The 22,713-nt window shown below is 35.0% G+C and overlaps 1 protein-coding gene across 1 annotated transcript in view; it reads left to right on the top strand.

Moving 5' to 3' along the window:
* The window catches only part of LOC104911727 (myosin-IIIb-like), a 53,129-nt gene that overhangs the window by 10,032 nt on the left and 20,384 nt on the right, over positions 1 to 22,713 (top strand). The window contains exons 2-4 of the mRNA XM_031554300.1: positions 9,523 to 9,602; positions 14,169 to 14,246; positions 15,226 to 15,431. Of these exons, the coding sequence (XP_031410160.1) occupies positions 9,523 to 9,602; positions 14,169 to 14,246; positions 15,226 to 15,431 (364 nt within the window). The remainder of the gene's footprint in view (positions 1 to 9,522; positions 9,603 to 14,168; positions 14,247 to 15,225; positions 15,432 to 22,713) is intronic.

Raw genomic sequence — 22,713 nt, 5'->3', positions numbered from 1 at the left:
AAAAAGCAAAGAGACTACATGCTGAGAAAGCCTGGCACATATTATTCCCATTCTTTCTTTATGCACCCTAAAGCATACAAGAACTAGGCTTTTTGCAAAATCACATCAAAGAATTGCTTTTCACCATTCTTTGTCAGTTTCTATTTCAGTTCGGTGAAAGGAAACTACTGGGCACAGGGTGAAATCTTGGCCAATCTTCTGGTTTTGACGTTGTTTTTGATGGAGCCCGTTACTGCACTCTCCTACCTAACACAAGCACTTCCTCTGGTACTAGGTAGTGGAGAGGCTTCTGGTTTGGTCCGAGTCAGACTTGTTTACTGAAATACAGTGTGTTTTCATCTGGGCTTAGCAGATTTTTTCTTTTAATTCCATACATCACAATAGAGTGAAAGTCTTGAATACATCTTAATTTTGCAAATTTATCCTGCAGTAAATTTTACTTATAATGGCACTTTTGTGTTAGTATTTTCACCTCTAGGAAGTAACTGCAGGCAGTCTAAGTCAAATTAATTGGAAACAAAGCCATTGTAATTATAGTCTCACTACTTACAGATGAATCAATTTACATGTTCTAAGAATTTGGATCAGGTTAATGGAAGCTGTACATTTTCACTCAGAACAGAGGCTTTCCTACTTCTGGCTGGTCCATATGCTGAAGGCATATAAAAGTTAATCGGTTTTGCTTTGCTGCCAGTGTGTTGGTGCAACCACAGATGTGTAACATAACAATTGTGAACGTTACTGAATTGCAGATGTGGGACATCAGTATAAACTAAATTAAATATAGCTTAACTATGGAGGTAAAGTTTGATTGCATTTTATTTCATTGTTCAGTTCAGCATTTTACAGTACAATATATTTCTTCTCATCCTAAGGCTTTGTTTCACAGGGCAAATACAGTACACAGATACAAGACTTGTAAGCAGTAGGATCCCAAACATGCCATACGATAGCCCTAATAATGGAACTCATCTAGAAAGAGAGCCATCTATCAGATGAAAGTTAACGTCTCAGTCCTGCTAAGACTGTACCCAAGACATAACAATTATTTACTGTTGAGACTAACTCTCTATAAATAGTGTTAGTGAATCACTGGAATTGCACATGAAAGCACCACAACTGGGAAGGTTGAGTTAGGTTTATCATGCTTCTGTTTGGTAAAGGATGTTGCCCAAGCAGAACTCCAATCTTTTTAATATGCTGCTTCACAGATTACATTGTTCTAAAAAATGGGCATAAGACATAACGTGGATTCTTTTCTCCAAGTGCTTACAACTTGAACCCTCCGAAAAAGTACAAGTAGACAGATTTTAAGAGCAGAACTTGATGAGCTCATTGGTGTGATTCGTTGTAGGATATCCTTTGTAGTACAAATACTGAGAAGAATTTTTCTTTACCTTTCTTTCAGAAGAAACATCTTTTCTATTTTCATTTTCTAAACAAAATTTTCAATTCTACAATGAAAACTATCTCATAGTAGTGACTAAGTATGATCTTAGCACTTTGTCATATACTTATCAATATATTTTGATCTTAATATTGAGGAGGAATCCAGATGTATTATATACAAGATGTTACTGATTTTTATATTAATTAGTAGGCTATAGGATCTCACTGAGCAGCATCTATAGAATTTAAAATATAGAATTTAAATAGAGAAATACTCAGACAACATTATGCAGTAGTTATTTTAATGAATAGTTTGCTAGGTAGTTTCTAAAGGCACTATGCTCTGTAACATCAGACTCTGTCAGAGACTTGGTTCATCACTGGCATTCAGTAGCTCCCAAAATCAAGCCTTGTAAGAGTGATTATTTTTAAATTTGCCAGTGATTTTGTAGAACAGATAGATTTGTGGAATATGCAGATAACATCGCTGTTTGGAATATCCAAAATGTTTTTGTGTGGGTTTGTCCTTTATTACAAAGTACGTGTTCAAGTTTTAGGCCATTACTCCTTGTCCTATTGCTGTGCACCACCAAGAAGAGCCTGGCCTCATCCACTTGCCTCTCATCTCCCTTCAGATATTTGTAAACATTAATCAGATCCTTCTTCAGTCTTCTTTTCCCCAAGTTGAGCAGATCCAGGTTACTTAGTCTTTCCTCATACATGAGATGCTTCAGTCCCTATATCATCTTTGTGGCCCTCCGTTGGATTCCTTCTAGGAGATCCCTATCTTTTTTGAACTGGGGAGCTCAGAACTGGACACAGTACACAAAATAAAGGATGTCAAATGCATAAAATGATGGAGACCAGATCTGAATTGCTATCTATTAATAACAATAAATACAACATATATTCTATCAGATTCCTGCAGAAGAAAAAATAAATTTGTCTTCATAGACATCATTAGAGTAAGGGTGTTTTCTTTTTGTTTGTTTGGGGGTTTTTCGTAACACTAAAAATTGAGAATGTTCTTCAATGTTACAATCTTCACTGAAAATATACTGCCATTTTTTCCTTCTAATCTGGATTGTGGAAGTGGTTATAGGAATCTCGGAATGTGCTGAAGCAGTGAACATCCTGTTAGCGATTAGGTGCTTTACTGCAGGATTCTTAATTATCTGCTGTTCCTCCAAGGTTTCAAGGTTTGTTGTCCCAATCTGATCACATATAACAGCATCAAATCTTATGCTGCCAGAGAAATGGATGGAAGTTACTAAGAATTATACCTGAAAAATTATAATCGATATCTTCCAATAATGTATAAATAATAAAAAAGATAAGTGACTTTGCAGCCTGATCTGTTCAGTCTCCTGAAGCTGTGGCATTAGAGGACAGTCAGCCTGTCAGTCTCAGCCCGTTATTCAGGTCTCCAACTACTCAGGCTGCAGACCTGACTAAAAATGCCGGGCATCAGACAGTAGATAAGTCCAGTGTTGTTTTTACCATAATTTCTAAAAGCTTTTTCTGAACAGTTTTTCATTCTTTTGGTTTTGTCTCACTGCTGCTTCAGACAGTTAGTTCTCAGTTGTACTTTGTTTATCACTCCATTGTTAGTCCTTTGGTTGGACCGAGGTACCTAACCTTGTCCATCAGGATGTGGCCAGATAGTTTGTCCAACACGTAATCTGCTCTTTCTTTGCCATCATTTTTCCAAATGTGTCCCTCCAGTGCCCTGCACCTGGAAACATGTTTATCACAGAATCAAATGGTAGCATATGTTCTCTGCTCCATAAATGCAGTTGTTTCATGGGACTGTGATGGTCTGAGGATCACATTTGATTTGCTTGCATGATCACATATAAGCCTGTGATATTTCAGAAAATGTCTGCATTTCAGTGAACATACTCACCATTGGGTAGATGGCTGCACACCTGCAATTTAGCTGGAAAATTGGACAAGTTGCTTCAAGTAGCTATTAACAGTCAAGGTTGTGTTTTAAAAGCATCTTGGTCACTACCAGTAATTAATTGCATACCATAATCTATTCTTTCTTGGTGCTTACTAGGTAAGGGTTAAAGTGAAGACCTTTCTTACTGAAGACCATACATTTACATATCGTGGAATACAAGTAGGCAGTTTGACCTTCATTTCATCTCAGCTGCTGTCAGGAATGTCTTTATTCTCTTGCATTCTACATGGAGCCTACTAACCTACTGTGTTAAAACAACATTAAACAAGACAGGAATCATGCTTACAAGCAGATTTATTTGCTGCAGTAAACAGTGTTGTGTTTACCACTGGCTGCCTTGTTGAAGTGAGAAGTGACCACTGAAGTGTCTGCGGTGTATGCAGTAGGGAGTCTAGCAATGTAAAGTTTTCAAGTAACTATAAACATGATCTATGTCCACTTCATGCTAGAAGTGAGATTTGAGATTTGTGATCAGAAACTGTTGGTTTACTATGGCATAGATTTTTCATTTCAAACAATCATGGTCAAAAAAATTGAATATTTTTTTCTTCTAATTAGATTATTCCTAGGCTGGCCTTCCTATTACTAAGTTTTCATGGTTATTGGATTCTATTTTGTAATATGGATCCAATTTTGGAAATACCATTTCTTATTATTTAATTAATCGTTTGAAATGGGAAGTAAAGAAATTCTGTTTTCAAAATAAGCAGCAGTGGTAGTGTGTATGTAGTGATCAATATATATTGCATAGTATTTTTATAAATACATTCCTGTGTAAAACATATAGTATAATAGAAAAATGCATTCTTAGCTTTTTATTGCACAAGATTAGCTTAAGTCACTTCTGTAACTCAAAAATATACTCTTGGTAGTCAGTGACCAGATTCAAATTAGCACCCAATAAAAAAAATTATATGTATCCACTTATAGGCAAGCCAAGAAAAGCGTAGCCTTACGGAGATGAAAATGCGTTATGAAGATAAGCAGTCAACTTCCTTAGGCTAGATAAAATGTATTGAAAGACAGAGAAGAATCTCTGTGTGTCAGACATTGTCTGATTCTGTACCTCTCCTGGAGTGCAAGTGCTTACCAGTAATTAGAAGTAATGTCAATGAAATATGAATGCATGGTAGCATTTCCAAACATATTACACTGTATCTGCAAGTAACTCCTCTTTATCTGAACCAGAAGCAGGAATGAAATTAATAAAATATATGAGGATAAGAGCTTGTACTGTGCCCTCTCTGTAATAGTAGTATCTATGGTAAAGCTTGTACAATAAGGTGACATTGTCACTAGACTCTCTCCCTGTAAGTCATTTGCACTTCATGAACTAGAAGTTATATCAAAGCATACAGTAATTCTTACCTGGCATGCTTTTACTTTGGAAGTGAGGAGTGGTCTATAGCAGGCATAACGAAAATGTAGTTATAATTACAGTGCTAATATTAGTAATTTTTGCTTGATACTACTTGTAGAAAACATCACCTAAGAATAGTGGAGTAATAACATATGTTAAGTAACATTAGAAACTCCATCCAGAGAGTGAATTTCTCCTGATTGGTGTGGAAAGTCAATGTCTTGAGAAATCACTAATTTTATCAAATCACATAGTAAGTGCTAGGGATGCAGGAGAGAATCCATGAATACAGACTTGTCTTTTCTAAAATCTAGAGAATGCTTCCAAAGTCCAACTTGAAAAAGGCAACTCATATCTTCATTCTGTGCTATGTAAATGCTTGACATACTTTCAGAACTTCTCCTGCTTGGGCTTGTGTAGTGGAAGGGATATGGTTCTTTGACATCTGTCTTTCTCACCTAGCTGGAATGAGAATATATTTGAAGAAATAGGAGTTTTCCTCTGCAGTTTCAAGGCAAAGTTTATGCTGAGCATAGAGACAGTGAGCTTAGCAGTGACTGGATTGACTTTGTACTGCTGCTTCTTTCTGTTGGAAGCTCTTGGAGCCTTTCACAGACTCTAATGACTGAAAATTCACGAAGCACTAATGACACTCATAACTTTATTATACAGACAAGAAAAAAAGAGAAATGTTTGGGCTGGCTGATTCCCCTACTGACACAAATCAATCCCAGAAACCTTTGTCTCCTGCAGACACGCAGGTAGGAGTCTTCATTGTTCAGATAAGAAGTCCAGCCAAACTGAAAAGGAAATGCATGTGAATAGAGTTGAACACGTACATATTTATAAGAACAGTTAAAAACTGAACAAAAACTCAGAAAATCTTGAGGGAGTTTTAAGTTTCTTAATTTGTCCATTTTCTGGCATTGTATCTAGTATGGGTAATATTTTTTTTAACTCTATGAGCTTGTCATTTGTGTTTTGTCTGAAGTGCTGATCATACAATGTGTGTAAAGCCAGAATTCTGACAGGCACAGTGCAGTCTTTTAACCTTTAACCAGCTTAACCTTGCATGGAGCTTTTTTTTTTTAACTGGCTATGATACTATCTAAAAACATTTGTTCTTCAAATACTGATGTTCTTCACAAAGTGGAATAACGTTTTACTATTTCTGGTGTGTAAAACAATAAATGACCTTTTAAATAAAAATCAAGTGCAGGGACAGGTACTCTGAATGTTTACTGACTATAAACATCATTCTAATTCTGGGTAAAACATCTCTTATTATGTAAACTAATTTTCAAGCCACGTTTGTTCTTAGTTTTATAGGTTGGGCAAGTTGCAAGTAGTCATTTTCCTGAGCATGAACTAGTTAAGATGAACTTTTACTGAAACATCATTTTATGCTTGATCTGGAAAAGAAAAACCTGATAACATTTTTTTTCTGTGGCTTTCAAATTGTGCTACAATTGAGTAGTTAACAAACTCCAATGGAGATCATTTGACATATGAAATAAGAACAGATAAAAATCCATAAATGAATATTGGTCTTACTCTTAGCTTAGTCTTTACTTTTGCAAAGAAGAAAAATGAAATTATTAGTGCAAATTAGACAGCAAATCATTTGATTTTGATTGAAATTTGCTTTTCCCAGTAGTAAACTGTAGTTGTGCTAAGGTAAACTATTATGTACTTTGACTGTACCATGTATACTAGTGTAGTACTTAGCAAATGTATAGGATATTGAACGTAACCCTCAGGTAATAGAATATTGCTGGCATGCATGTTCATACCCAGAATAAAAGTGGTAGTTCATGGTAAACAACTAATACTTCCAAACCTATAGAAAAAAAACTACAAACCAAGCAGAGCAGTCCTGATCACTTAAGCACTGCCTTGTCTGTAACTTACTACCAAATCAGATATATAGGAGATCTCCCAGACAAGATTCAGCAGTTGTTTCATTCATCACATATAGGCCTCACACTTTACTTATACGGCAACTTATTTCTCTGAATTGATTTAATGGTCTGAGTAGTAAATATCAAGCTGAAATATTCAGTAAGAGCATGCTCATATCAGAAGACTAGGTGAAGATTTCTGAGTAACATTAAGAAAACCAGGAACTCTGTTTTGGAGAAGCTTCTTCCCTGGAGCAAATAACACAAGTAAGATATTGAGATGATGCTCAGATGAAAGTAAAACTAAAACTCTCTAAAAACTTTCTACAAACAGTTTTTGTTTTCATGTGTAATGGAAATAGCTAGTAATATGGCAAACTGAGGGGGGAAAAAAAAAGGTAAAAATTGAAAGAACAAAGAACATATGCAGTGTTTTGTTTTTGTTTTTTTTTGTAGCTGAGGCCAGTTCTGTCTGTAAAGAACAGAACTTTGTTTTCTCAACACCTGTTATGGCACTGGAAATAATAATGGATTTTATATAAATACATCTGAACAAATTCTGAAAACTACTGCTGTCAAACTGGTAGTCAGCTGCCTCAGGACTTGTACAGTTGGGAATGTGACGTAAATATGTAGTTCTGGCTGACTCCAAGGAAGAATGAACCAATGAGCAAAATTGTGATACATAGAGCATTTCATTTTTAAGTAGGAACTGACTTTTTTCATTTCCTTCTAGTGTGTGAAGTCATGAAATATACTTAATTTAAAAAAATTGCCCGTTTTTCTAGATCAGAAATGTGAAGTATAGTCTTAGTTCAGCGTGAAAAGCTCAGGGAGAGCTTGGAGATATTAGTAATCGATAGTAATTAACCTAATGTCAGCTCTGAGTGTAGTAAACTTTGATTCTAAATTTTAATTATTAGAATTTTGTAACTTGTTAAAAATGCAACAATTTTTTAACGTTTGTCATTTCAAACAATCTGATTCAGTTTTGTTAATTCTCCGAACAAACTCTGCTGTTTTAAGACACATAGCGTCATCAGTTCTACAGTGCAATGCTTTCAACCATAAAGACGACCTGAATTGTTGGTCCTATGCATAGCCAAAAACAACCTTTCCAGACTTTCTGCTTTAGTAATAATAAAAAGGCAAAAATGACTAATTTCAAACATATAAAAATATCAGAATTGGAACGGAGAAAAATAAATTCACCAATGACTTCCACATTAAAGTCCTCATTTTAATCGCAGAGAGATGTGTACACCTTGTATACCATGAATGTATGTATCCATGTATAAGATTTTCAAAACACAAGTATTTATAAGCGTGCATATTTGTATACATACACAAGATTTTCAGAATGGAATTGTAGTTCTCATTAACCTGAACACTATAGCCTTAAAGCATTTTCCAAAATCATGGATATTCCTGTTATTCTGCACTGTGATTTAGACTGTCAGGTATCAACACTCTTAATCTGAAAATGACATAGCAGTTTTGCATCATTGTGTCAATCCCAATTCCAGCATCTTAAGAGGTAAATACTTTTGAAAATGAATACAGAATGTTTTAATTGTTCGAAAGAATGTCATTGCTGTGTTTCTGAAGGTTGGCTTCCAAACTCTTCCCAGCAGATTGGTATTTCCCAATCTTGCAGTGATGAGCAAAAGTTCCCTTCAGTGTTAGGTGCACTTTGTGCTCTTCTCTGGTATAAAAAAACTACCAGCGATTAAGTGCTCTTGTTTTTTCTTTCTCCTGTCCTGCTTCCCTACTAGTTCTGTAATATATAGTTTATCAAAACTGAAGACTGTTTAGAGTGACTGGCTTTCTGTGAAGCAAATAGCTAAACACTGGAGTTGATGCAAACGAGGCACTTAGCATCTGAAAGAAGTGTTAACGCTTTATTTACATTTAAATTAAAATGGACACTTATTTATGTGTTCTGGTTCTGAAAGGTGTGTGGTACATCTGCAGAGGCCTATTGTTTATTCATGCTGTAAATCCTTTGAAATGTGTTAAAATGCTTCCCACTCATTATAAAAATCCTGCCACCCATGGATTAGGGCTTTGATGTCACCAATCCTGCTTCAAAGGGTTCTTTCAATGCTATTAATCACAGTTTAGCCTCTGAAGATATAGCCAGAGAAAACATTTGGACATCTTGTGCTAGACTTGCTAAAACTTTGAAATATACAGAGTGTCTTGCATATGCACAGTCCCATATCACTTCCTCTCTCCTCTGAGCCTTTATTTTGAAAAGCTATTTTATGATGACTGACCTTTTGCAAGTACGATGGAAAAAGTTTAAGATATATCATACTGTACAACTAAAGAAAAGGCGCTCATTTTGCAGTTGACACCAGTGTGTTTTTGCCTGAGGAATTGAGTCAGTCTTTGAAAACCCCAAGGGATAATAAGATTGGGGATTAAGTAGGCTGTATGTCAAAAGGTCAAGAAAAGATGCTATCTTATCATTTTCTCATCTCTTTCTTTAGTTTGTGAGCTTAAGATGATGTCTAAACACTTAAGGATCCACTGATTTTTGTAGAAAGAAGATTCTTTCTGCTGCCTTTTTCTCTAAAATCTCTGAAAGAGTCACAGAGAAATTGATTACAACTGACTGATCTGTACACTTTTGTGCTATTTTTGTTTTCGTCAGATCAGTAGTTGAGGTCAGCAATGTGCCACCTTACTGGTGGCTATTTTTTCTCTTTTAAATCAACCATAGACTCCATGTCATGCCCACACTCATCAAGGCAAGGTTTTTAATGAGCAGGGTGTATAAGAAGTGGAGTAGGGTCTGCTATTTTTACTTCTGTTGTATGATTTTTTTTAACCATATAATGTTTTCTCAGATAAGATTATTGAACAATTTTTATAGCATGCGTTTCTTTCTTTTTGAACAGGTAACTTGGCACAGGCAAGAGCCAGAGTGACAGCGGCATCTAGGTCTTTGCCTCCACAGCTTAGTGCTGGGCGTATCAAGGTTAGTAATGTTCTGTTTGAAGATAGGTAGTTTCTCATAAAATATTACAGTGAGACTAAGGGCATGATGCTTAGCTGATGTAGGTATATAGTGAAGCTCTTACCAAATGAGTATGTCTTAATATCACAAATAAAGATACCTTAGCTGGGAGCATTGTTTTCAGTTTTGTTGAAGACCTTCTTGTGGAATCCAATGAAGAATCAATTTAACAATGATTAATCTTTAAACATTTGTAATGAAATCTCAGTTATAATGATGGCAACATTTCTCTTGATTTCAGTGGATTCAAGGCTTTCTTCTGGCAGTTTTTGGCCTAAAAAGAGATTTAATTAGCTAAAATTTGGTTAGTGTGTTTAACCAAACAGAAGGCAAAACAGAACGGTGATCCATTCCTCTTCTGTTCAGCCTAAAGTTCAAAAACCAAGGGGCCTTTGTAACTGGCAAATAACCAGAAAAGAACCGCTCAGCAAAACTGCTATTCTTTATAAAGTAAAAAGAACCATGGAATATAAACACTTTTTGATTTTACCCAAAAGGTATGTGGCATAATTACAAAAGGATAGGGTGATTTTTATTGTAGTTAATAGCCAATTGAGTTCACTTTAATATGTGAGGAAAACTCTTGCACCTCAAGTTGATAACATCTATGCTCCTTCCTGACTTCCAGTTATTCCTGTTAAAATGTGATCACTTGGTTGCTGTTTTTTGTTTTACCTCAAAGCAAACAAATTTATTTTTTTTAATGTTCTATCTGATCAAAGCAGCTATTCAAAAGTCTGTAGAATTGTATGTTTTGTGCATTCTATTTCTTCTTTATACTCTCTCCTGTCGTAAGGAGCTCATACTCAAATACAGTAATTCTTATGAGTCACCCAGACATCTGTATCTTTTACTGTACCTGTAAATAGAGACTCGGATTCAAGAGATTTATTCCCTTCCTGATTTAAACACTTTCAGTGCTGAAGGACAGATTATGGCCTTACAATTTTTTTTATATTATACAAACATTGTCTTCCACATCCAGCTATATCATCATAAGCTTTGTAAACATGCATTTTATTGCTTCAGCTGGAATAAAATACAGCACTTCTCTTTTAAAGCTTTGATAAACACATTCAGTCGTACTAAGAAGTGTTTAAGGCCCTTCATATTTTTAGAGAAGGAACTAAAATACATCCATAATACATGCAACACTATCCAGAAAACATTAATTGTTACAATTTTTTAGCTGAAAAAAACCACCAGTTTAATTAATTTTTTTATGAAATTATGACAACTTCAAGAAAAAATATTTTAAATTACTATTTTACAGTTAATAAAATGATTCCAAAAGAATAATAATTGTATTTTGAAGTGTGGAAATTTGTTTATATTTTAATTTATGAGCTTTTTTGCTTAGTGTATTTATTGGTTTTATCATATTTCATACCATGCTAACAGCAGATGTGGTCAACATGTGAAAAAGATAATTTGCAGTGACCTCATAAGGTGACATGATACCATAAATTATTCTTGTAATACTGTTTCAAAACTACTATAAGCAGTTTCTTTTTTAGTGATGGAACAGTTTGTCTTTTTAAGGTCAACTGTTTTTCATTTCAGCTGTAATCATATAAATGTATATCGTACACCATGACTATTATCATGTAAAAATGTGACATAACAGCTGGAATATTTTTCATTTTAGTTTTAAAGAAGCAGCTAGTAATCTAAAACACAATGATATAATGACATTCTCATGTTCTATCAGTTATGATATGTATTGTCTACTGTATGTGTGATTATTGCCCTCCCATAAATCTGCTTAACTTCATATACTCTCAATGTTATAAGTTAACTAGAGAGAAAACTTCTAAAATTCTTACAGCAAAATCTCCCCAGCTTCAGAATCTATCAAAAAATACCTTCAAATGTCTCTCGTCCATAAGATTTTGAAATTGACCCTAGTTCTTACAGATTGTACAGATCTGAATTTACAACTCCAAAGAAAAAGGAATCTCACAGTACTGGTTTTAGCCTGTTTTTCTGGAAAAAAAAGTTGTATTACATCGTTCCTTGTAAATGTTTTTGACCATCTGTTTGCCCACTCCTTTCCCTCCACAAAATCAAAACAAAACCCCTTTTGAACCCAGCAGGTTGTAGTAAACCATATTTGACAGAATCACAGTCTTAAGCATCATAAGATTCTACCAGTTTGGTGACAGTAAGCAGCTGTGAAAAGGGGATACTAATGTTATTGTATTGCCCAAAAGGTAGAGCATTAGTTCACCCTTCATTTGACAGCGGTTATTAAATTGTGACTAACTGTTCATGACTACTGAAACTCCAACAAAATTCTAATTTGGAGTCTATGCTTTTCTAGACAGCCAAGAATCGAATTTAGAAGCTCAAATTCATGGGTAATTAGGCTTTAGTACAGTCCTCAGACAATTTGCTTTTGCTGTTGGTGTTCTTTGTGATTGTCTGTTTTCTAACAGACAATTCTAATAAATGTTACCATTTATTATGGGCTTACTGTCAGTATTCACTAGTAAGGTTGTTGTCTTCTTCCTGACCTTTACCAGAGCTTTAGATACCAAAGCTCAAACAACAGTTGTCTTGCCAAGATGGTTTTGAAACGTTCCCAAAATTTTCCCCATGGACATGTCTGCTATTCTGCTTAGGTCATTGATTATTAATTTGTCACATGACCTCTTAAGGTGTTTGATGTTATCTGTGCTGATGAAGCTTTTATCCTTCAATATATTACAGAGTTTTCTGTTAATAGTCTTAAAATTGAAGTCCAACTGCATCTTTTTTTTTTCTTCATGCATAATAATGCATACACCCCGCCTAGGGCTAAGAGCATCAGAGATTGCAAAATCATGCTGAAATTCCTTGTGGAAATCTGTCTCCCTTTGCACCATCTGTATTCTGAATCTTGTCTTCAGAATTTTTCTCTTTCTTCTCCAACACAAAATCCATTTTCTTGGTCTATTACTACTTAGTGCTTCATTTCCTTTGTATTTTTCATGCAGTCTCCTAAATATCTCCTGAAGGTAAGAGAGACAGTTACTTTATTGAAACTGTAGTCTTTCAGCAATTATGTTAATGTTCAGAAGAGTGGTTTTAAGTCAGCGAGCTTTGGAAATGATCATATGGAGCAAAGTCCAGGAGGTGTAGCACAGGTGCTGACAATGGCATTATCTGGTTTATACAAATGCCACCTGGTCAGAGCAGATGGTAAACTGCCACAAAGCAAGTGAATGCTAAAATGTTGCTAATGCCCCATGCATGCAGGATGCTGGTTGATTTTGTTGAGCTGCAATACAGCAACACAATCTGCTTGTGATTGATAACCATGGTTATACTCATTCATAAATTCTGGTTTCATTTTGATAAGAACAGCTGTACTGACAATATAAGTAAAATATACAAGAAGCAATGGGTTTGCTGTCCATGTATACTATCTAAAAATAACTCTTGTGAACTCTACAGAAATGCTGAAAAAGTGGTATTTGATGCAACAGCAGTTCAGCTGAGTGAGACTGCTGAAATTCTTGGCATCAAAATGGCATTTTAGTGTAATTTATAGTAGACACAACAGCAGATAGGAAAGGACTTGCATGTTCTGTGGTTACCTACTCTGTTTGCCACTTGTTATGTTGTGAGAACATTTTTCCATGCGTAACCAAACAAGGCAGTTTTTTTTATATAATTTTCTTCCAGGTCATTACAGAAATAGTAACTTTATATAGAAAATAAGACCCAATGGAGTTCATTGCAATGATGATAAAAGTAAGGAAGGCTTCATAAGGTATTGCATCTTGACAGCTGCTCCATTGGCCTAACACCATACTACCATGAAAAAAAGTGTGAAATTTTCCCCTAACCTGATCAGAAGAGTCTGTCAGTCTAGGAAGATCTAGTAAATGAAGGCATCAACAGTGGTCTGATATATAGATGACACAGGTGAAATATAGTTTCTTGTTTTGTGAATGAGTTTGGGATATCAAGCTATTTAGACAGGAGCTGATAGTACTGAAGTCAAGTAAATGTCCACCCTATTTCCAAAGGCCAAGCAGGAATCTGTAAATTGCCTGTGTTTTTCCATCCTCTGTCACTAGCTACCTTATGTAATAGTTGCTCTCACCTCGTGAGTGACTGTACCTCGTGTAGTGACTGAGGGCACCAAGATGTTAAACAGAGTAAGAACATTACTGCTTTCTTGGTGAAATATGTATTGAGGCATAATTTAAAGAGAAAAGGAAACATGACATGCAGTTTTTTAATGTGGTGTGCTTACTGCTTGACCTCTCTCAAGGTATATCATGAAATAAAAAAGTGATACTGCTGCCTATGTCAGCCATGATGTAGCTCACAAACAACTATACAGTGAAAAGTACTCATGAGAGTACTCACTGCTGGCTGGCAGACTGCTCATTGTGTACCTTTTCCAAAGATGCTAGGAATGTGATCACCTGAGAGAATGACCAGAAGAAACATCAAGCCTAGCTCTTGTGAATGAGATGGGGTGGGTGTGCAGTGTTTCTGCAACAGATCTAACATCTGAGTTTTGTCTTCCAGGTTGACACAATGGAGGTTATGCGGCACCCTGAGGAAACAACTAACATGAAGCGACAAACTATGGCTTCCTATTTTAGGGTACAGCAGTTAAACTGTAAATAAATATTCTGAATATAAGAACAGTAGATATTTCTGAAATATATGTGGAGTTGTTAGATCAAAGAGGAAAGTAAGAGACTAAAAAAATAAATAGATAGTGAGTCTGAAAATACTCATCTGCTGTCTGAATGCAGCCTACAACCAACTGACCACACTCAGATCCAGTCAGCTTGGAATTGTATGCAGCATTGAGATTGAGTGTACTTGCAGCAAATTCTGATCAGACTGTAGGATAACGAGGTAAGAATGAAGCAGAAATATTTTCATGCAATGAAATAAGCTGTATTCAGTGTTCAGGTTGGGTAGGGCAAGAAGTAATGGGCCCATGTTTCAGCAGGAATATTCAGGTTAAATGCTAAGAGCATTCTGAGTAGTTACAATAATGTGGCACTTCAGTGGATTACCCTGGGAGAATATGCAGTCTGTAGCAGTGATTCTGACAAAAAGATTCCTCAGAAATGTCCCTAAAATGATACAGATACATTCAGTGCTCTCTGTGGGCAAAGTACTAAACCAGTAGCTTCATTCAACCCAATCTACATGGTTTTCTGTGATTCTTACCTGATTGTTTGTTTTACAGTAAGCTTATTCTCCTGTTGGGGATAACTGTTTGATCAAATGTGCCTACAACAGAGTGATAGTTGGGACACTTCTCAATTAATAATATCAATATGAGCTTTCTTAAACTACAAGAAGGTAATATAAAGAGAGGTGAAGAGAATAGGGTAAGTAGAACTAGAATCATAATTTGTGTTTAACAGTTAAAAGCATTTAATACATTCTGGATTTCAGCCATAAGCTGAAAAAAAATAAAAACTTGAATACCGATTAGCATTGTCATGACAAATTAACGTATAATCAATCATTCCATATTGTTTACAAAATATATTTCCTACTTATATAATTGAGTTGCAGTTTTTTTAGACAAGTCTCTGTATCTCTTTTTTTCCTTCACTAGTATTCACTCATGGATCTTCTATCCAAAATGGTTGTTGGACAACCTCACTTTATCCGCTGCATTAAACCTAATGATGATCGAGAAGCACTAACATTTTCTCATGAGAGAGTTCTACTGCAGCTACGATACACTGGAATTCTGGAAACTGTCAAAATACGTCAAAAAGGATATTCTCATCGCATCCTTTTTGAAGAGTTTGTGAAAAGGTAAGATTTCAATAGCATGACTGTTATTTTCAAGTACTATTCAACAAAATATATTGTATCTTTCTGTATCTTACAGAATGAAAAGTTCTAAAAAGATTGGTTTGTACATGTACAGTCTATGTTATTCTAATAAAAGCAGTAACTATCAGATAAAAACTACAAGAGTGGTCAAGAGAAGGAGAGGGAGAATTGCAGTAAGCAGTTAGTATTCAGTAGCAAGACCATCACTATGATTTCTGCAGCAGAGGCAACATGTGGCAATAAGCATCATGCTCAGATAATACAGGGATTTGAAAGGTCAGTGAACGTCAGTCTTCATTTTAATAAGATCCACATGCTTAAGAAAGAGCTGATACAAAAGAACTGTTAAAAAAAAAAAGAGCAACTGTTTTAGAAGAGTATTAATTTCAAGCTTGAAAACACTAATTAAATCAGAAAAACTAGAAATATTCCAGAGAATTTTTCATCAATACAGATTTCAAACATATAGCATTGTAAAAATTGGTTTAAAATATTTTTGTGAATAACATACTAGATTTATTACATCCTTTAGTGTGTAGAGAAGACATACTGAAAAAATGTAAGGCATAATTTCAAATCTGTATCATACTAGGGTAGTTCCCACGTAGAGACATAACATGTAAGAATGTTTGCCTCTCCTTTTCCCCATTTTACAACCCTTTCATCCCTTTTTCTCTTCCCCCTCAACCTTTCGTTATTTTTTTATCAACTCCGGAAGTATGAAAATTCAAATGTAAAAACTATTTCTGCTCTGGAGCAAGACTAGTTAGTAGGAATGTCAATAGCTTATGTCTGTACGCTGACATTAGCCTAGTAATGAAGAGATGTAAAATGCAGGTGTAACTGGAGAAAAACATTTGTGTGTGCACAAAAGTTCTCTAGCTAGAATATTCCTCCTAACAGCTTCCCCATGGTCATGTGTCTTGGATTCACCATGAATTACAACCAGATATTTGTTGACCTGAACCCTTATCATGGCTACTATATACTAGTTTGATTACTGAAAGGATCTGTGTATCAAGAAGTTTCAAATCTGATTCAGGAAATGCAGTTGTCTTTATAATGACTATCTGTTTATACAGTCTTTATATGGCTTCCTTTAGAGCTAAAATATTTTTCTATGTATTATTTACTTTTTTCTAAGGCTGTAGGGTGATAACTCAATAATGAAATAGAAGCAGCACGTTTAAGCGGTTGGTTCCTTAAAAGTAGGAACAACTGGCAAATGGCTGTATTGACCCTCTATTGCTATCTCCTGTACTGGAGATCCAGAGAGTACAGAGTTAATGAATCTACTGAAAAAATCAAAATCAAAATCATATGATACTAGATGGAAGTAGCTGACTGTTTTTGAGAAAGAGGACAGAGTTCCATAGGTCTTTCCAAAAACCCAGAGACTAAGAAAATGTACATGTCTGTAGATAAGTCATTTGAATTCATGTGTCTGTGGTTCTTGCACAGGCAGATGTAGACCAATAAACTGTAGTTTAATCAATTCATTCTGAAAAATTACTGAATTTTCTGATTTGTAATATATTAGGATGCTAAAGGAATATGTAACAGAAATACATACGAGATTTGTATCCCAGGAAGGATAACTAAAATGTTCATTTGTCCATCAAAGCAATTTAATTTTCAGACACAATTTCCCTCCACCTTTAATTTGTGTGTTATGTGACTAATTTTAGTAAGGTCATACAATTTTAAAGCAGGTTGAACAAAAAGATTAATTTTTCTGATCGCTTACATGTTTTGCAACATCACGAAGAGCCTGAAATTTTATCTGCACATAAGTGAACAAAGATTAATTTCACTGAAATTGATGTAAATTAAGAAATTAGGCCTCTTCCTATCAATAGATTTTTCTCATTTAAAAATGCATGGAATCTGAGTACAATCCTGAAAATTAATGGTAATAAAAGCAATGGTAAGTAGCTTTCCATTCCTACAGATTCCTACAGGCAATTTGTGTTTAACATCTTTTTTGATAGTCCCCAAGTTTTAAGTCCAATCTGGTGTAATTCATTCAGAAAAGACAATATGTGAGACCTGGGGGAGGTGATTTAGCAGTTTGCCCACCAGCATAGAAGGAAGGCTTCTGACTGAGTTCAGAATATAAAGTGAGGCAGGCAATTCTTTCTCCTTTGTTCAGTTTATGCATCATTTTTAAACAAATTCTATTCCATTATATTCTTGAAAAAAATAATGAACAATGTATAAAAAAGATATCAGTGGAACAGAAAACATTTTTCTTCCACTTACAGCCACGAGTCAAGTGTTTTTAGGAACTAAGTAGTTGAATACATAAAAATGTTTGAGAAAACAGGTCAAATGCTAAACAGATTGGCACTTCTTTGTTCATAATCAAAAAGACATTAGGCAAGTATGAACAAGAATTTCAAAATGTCAGTAAATCTGAGGATATCAAAGATTTTCTAAGCGAGCAAGTTAATTGGTATTTTGATCCTTTTGAACAACTTAACAACAAAACAGATGAGCCAGCACTTTTTCTCCCTTGATGTTATTAAACAAATAGGTGTGCTTCTTGTCTGCCTGTTCAATAATGCTGTTTTGTAAACTCTTAGCAGGAAATATGAGGACAAAACAGTCAAAGGCAGGGAACAGAACTATTCAGAGTTTATCAGGTGGGAGGTAAACAAAAGATAAAGCTTTGTAACGTTACTCTTCACCATCTTCTGTTTTCATGCAGAGTAGATTATTTCACAGGTTGCAAACCTGGAATTTAGTTTATTGGGATAAAAAACAGATGGTGAGGAGTGGTCTTAATTGTAACTCACTCATACAATGGTACTGTAGCCAAAGATAGAATCATGTGTTTCACATGTATAAACAAAGTGATTACTTTAATTGAAGTAGTGAAATCTAATTTACAACCCTCGCAAACACTTTGAACCTATCAAGTTTTCAGCAGTTCATCTCCATTTGCTGTGTTTCACATCCCACATTGTCACGAGTCTGTCTTCACCTTTTCTGTGGAGCTCTGTGGTCCCTTTCATAGACTGTGATCCCAGGCATCAGATACAGGTTATTAAGGTGATCAGGCAGCAAGGTGGGCCTGGCTTGCAGGGCTGCATAGTGACCATGCACCGCACAGCAGCGAAGGAAAGTGTGCATTTTTAGTAAGGACATACATTGAAATTCCCACTAGATGAGACACTATTTCCTATATTCCAGTGCCTAGGCTTCTGATGTGATCTGCAGGTGTGTCCTTACTGGATATACCTGTCCTGTATGCACTTTCTGTGTAATGTATCATATGCTATATCATGTTTTGAAATATAAGAGGCTTGAGAGTCTCATGGTGCTAAATGATGTCAGACTTCAGGCACCTCATAAGCACACAAGAATGTTTTGAGAAGTTTTGTATAAGTTTCATGTAAGGATTGTATTTTTTTTTCTTTTTTACTTCTCTGATAGTTTATGTTCTGCATCGAAGATCTTTGTACTGCATTAGAACTGAAGAATGCAGTTTTCCTATGAGTGCTACCTCTTTAATAGACAATGTCATTCAGAACATACACTCATGGCAATACCAGTAATATTTCTGTAACAATAATCCCAATATGATTGGTTCTTCTTTTTCTAAAAGAATTTTCAGTGTAAATTTGCATAAGGTCTCTGTTAGTACACCTGACACAGTCTCTAAGTTCTCAATGTTACTTTTCTTCTACCAGTGGTGATATGCTTGTTTATTATTCATAATAAGGGATTAAAGGTATTAAAAGCCAACTGAATTGCTAGACAGAGTTTAATACTTACTGTTAAAATAGTGCATTCTTACTGCATTCTCACTTTTAACATTGAGTATCAAAACCCTCAAGTGAATTCTAGAGAAAAAACATTTCCATTCACCTTATTTTAATTTTCTATAAGCCATGGAAGTGTTTGTTGTTTCTTTCAATGGATCTAAGATTTCACCAGATCTGCATACACTTTACACTTTATATACGATAAACTACTGTATCTTCCACATCTTCTCTCTATACTCTTCACATCCACAGAATGCTGGTAAACAGTTGCAGGATGAAAGAGGCTTGAAATCTGTACAAGTGAAAAGTCTGATAATCCCTTACAAGTTATAAATACAGAATGGACCAAAATATGCTTTTTGGGGGAGTATATATGTGATTCTATGGTTATCTGATTGACAGCATGATTTAGGTATCTGGTACTGAAAATGTTTGTAGATCTTTCTTAAGAGTCTCTTGGATGTTTTTTTCACTTACGTTTCAGTTACATTTTTTTGATTCATACTCTTACGGCAGAGTCCAATGTAATCAGCTTTATACAATTTACTGGGGAACCCTCTAAAAGAGGTAAGATGCAACAAATATAAGCTGAGAATTCTTGAAAGTTATCTACAGGCTTCTTCAGTGCTCAAAATCTTGATGATTCTTTTGATTGTATTTTAACTTTCCATTTCTAGGCCTGAGAAGGAACAAGCATTTTTTGAATACTGAGAATAGGCCTTTTGTAGCTGGGGGTCTAGTTAGAAACATATTTTCTCCTTCTCACACCTCAAGGTTTTTATATGTCATTTCCCATTCTCCACATCAGGCCAGAATATTTTAATGCAAATATTCTTTTTAAGGACAAAAACTGTTAATCGTTACCTTGGTGTGTAGAACTTTGCATTCCAGGCCTAAGGGCTCTGTAAAGGGAATTTTGGTAAGAGGCACTGTTATAATAGTTAATGGTGCTGTTTAAGTGCTATTTATTGATCTGTTCCACAATTCAGCCCTAAGGGTTGGAGAGGAGAGAAATTGAACCATTTACAATCTGTTTGTCTAAGGTAAAACCTTACATAAGTCAGACAACACACAGCAGCAATCTGATGTTTTCTGTGTCTCAGTACACTTGGATGTCTTTAATTCTGCATGTCCCACCTTTGTATTTGTTCATGTGAGGATAAATTCAACTTCCAATGAACTTCCTTTTGTCTCTAATTACTCTTAAATCTAAGTTAATCCTGCTCTAATATATGTTTTGCATGAGGATATTAACATCCATACAGGATCTTTTGTAGAGCAATATAGGAACCAATGGTTAAGAAATATATAATTTCAAACAGGTTTCATCTATTGAAAAATCAATTCTTTTGAGGTGAAATTACTTCTCTTTTACTCACTGCTGCTGAGAATGTGATCAGTCAAATGCTTTTAGGATACATATAGTTGAATATATGTAGGAAATTTTCAATCAGGATGGATAATTTAAAAGAAATGTGGTTTTGCATCAGTATGGCACTTAGGAATTTACTGTCTTTATTTCAAAACAAATGAAACCATGTTATGCTTAAAACAATAGTACCAGTTACATGGGAATGCTACAGTTTCTTAATTTCAGCCTAGGTGATCATTTTCTGTCGTCATTCAGATCTTCAGTAGTGTTAGGAAGAGTAACCATTTGCATCCAAAGAAGAAAATCTTACCAGCAGACTGGAGTATGTCTTCAATCTCATGCAAACTGGTTTGTAATAGCCTTTATGGTTCTTATTCTATTTAAATGCAGTGAAGTAGTGCAAAGATCCTGTTTAGATGGTACCTTATGTATAGACCAGGCACAGCATTACTTTAACCTACAGCCAGTTGTTTAGCAAGCTGCCCTGGGAGCGAGACTATTGTTCTTTCTTATCTACTTAAGTCTTTCTTTCAGTCTTGTATTTATTTCCAAAACAGAGGGTAAAACTGTTTCTTCATCCCGAATTCAAAATAGGTAGAAGATTCCACAGCATGTGTCCTCCATGAGTATTTTTGTGCATTTAAGACATAATATTGTGAATGTCTGAATATGTAAGTAGTGTGTGTTACAATTAAATTACCTGTTGTTTTTTTTTCAGTAGTCCTAAATTTCTCATTGCTCATTAAGACCTTCCATGCCTATGTAACAACAAATGAAAGACTATAAACTTAATTTTTAAGAACAGAAATAAAAGTATTGGCTTAATATAGACAAAGTGTTTTGGACCATTGCACTGTTTGCTAGAACAAACGCAAATGTGCAAATAAAAAAACTAAGTTGCAAATCTTTATTCTTTATTATATGTGGAAGTATGTGTGATTTGTAGCCCTACATTTCTGCATTTAAGGAGTTAGTTTCTTCCCTTGATAAAATCATATAGTGTTCACTATGTTTGTGATCTCTGTACAGCAGACTTAAGTATGATAGAGATGTTCTTAGGCCAATAAATCAAAATGAACAGTTATAATTGTATGTTGCCCAAAGCCTTGGCTGCATAACTAGACATTTTCACTACCATTTCACCATGTATAATATTTGTAAACTTTCACCAGATGCATTAAGGTGAAACATTTTATCTTCCTCCAAAATATTGCATGTGTTTTGTTGCCATACAAAGATCTTAAATTCCATAAATTAGATGGCCCTACATGGCATACGCTATGTTGTGATACTGTTATCTTAAGCACAAATCAAATTACTTGTGTTTGTAGTTAGTGACTTAGTCATGAAAACAGGCAGTGCTAGAAAACAAAGCATTTTCTTGTCATTGATAAGATTGTGAAACTTAAAAATTGTGGAGTTCTCCCTGACTATTTGCACCTCTGCTATCTAAATATTGTTCAATGATTTTAAAATTCCCAGCTACAACATGTCTTAAAAGATACGTGAACATGCAAAAAGCTGATAATAGCATAGACTTGAAGATTTCCTTCCCTCTAGGAAAGAAACAAACCACTTAAGTTACACATATGTATAAATGCCAAGGCTGATCTGAAATAGCTTTTGTAGCAATCAGCAATTTACTACTGATGCAACTTCTCTGACATGTCTGTCAAGCACGTGTTGAAACTGCAAACTATGACAAATTGTTTGGGATATGTACATTTTATATCTGAGTTCTATCAGTGCAAGTCAGAATGCTGTCTTGTGAAATCATGTATCGTTAAATTTAATAGTAAAATAGAGGAAATGTGCATTTTTTTTCTTTTAAATCTGCCTAGATTTAAACTGCTGTTTCTCCATACCTGCTAAATGCCATGACTGTTAGTACTTTGAAAGACTTGGCTAAATAATTTGCAATACCATCTTACTGATAAAATGACTGCATTAAAAAACTTTAACTCGATAACACACAATCTCCTATCATTATTCAGAGTGGGCAGTGTCTCCAGTTGGTGAATATCTATCTCTCCAGTTCAGGACAGACTTCCAGTGCCTTCAGACATCATTTTGTTCCCCTTTGATCTTTATTGACTATTTTAGTGGTTCTTTTTTCTTT

The sequence above is a fragment of the Meleagris gallopavo genome, chromosome 7 (assembly GCF_000146605.3).
Source record: "Meleagris gallopavo isolate NT-WF06-2002-E0010 breed Aviagen turkey brand Nicholas breeding stock chromosome 7, Turkey_5.1, whole genome shotgun sequence".
In the NCBI taxonomy this organism is placed as follows: Eukaryota; Metazoa; Chordata; class Aves; order Galliformes; family Phasianidae; genus Meleagris; species Meleagris gallopavo.
This window is presented reverse-complemented; position numbering and strand designations above follow the sequence as displayed.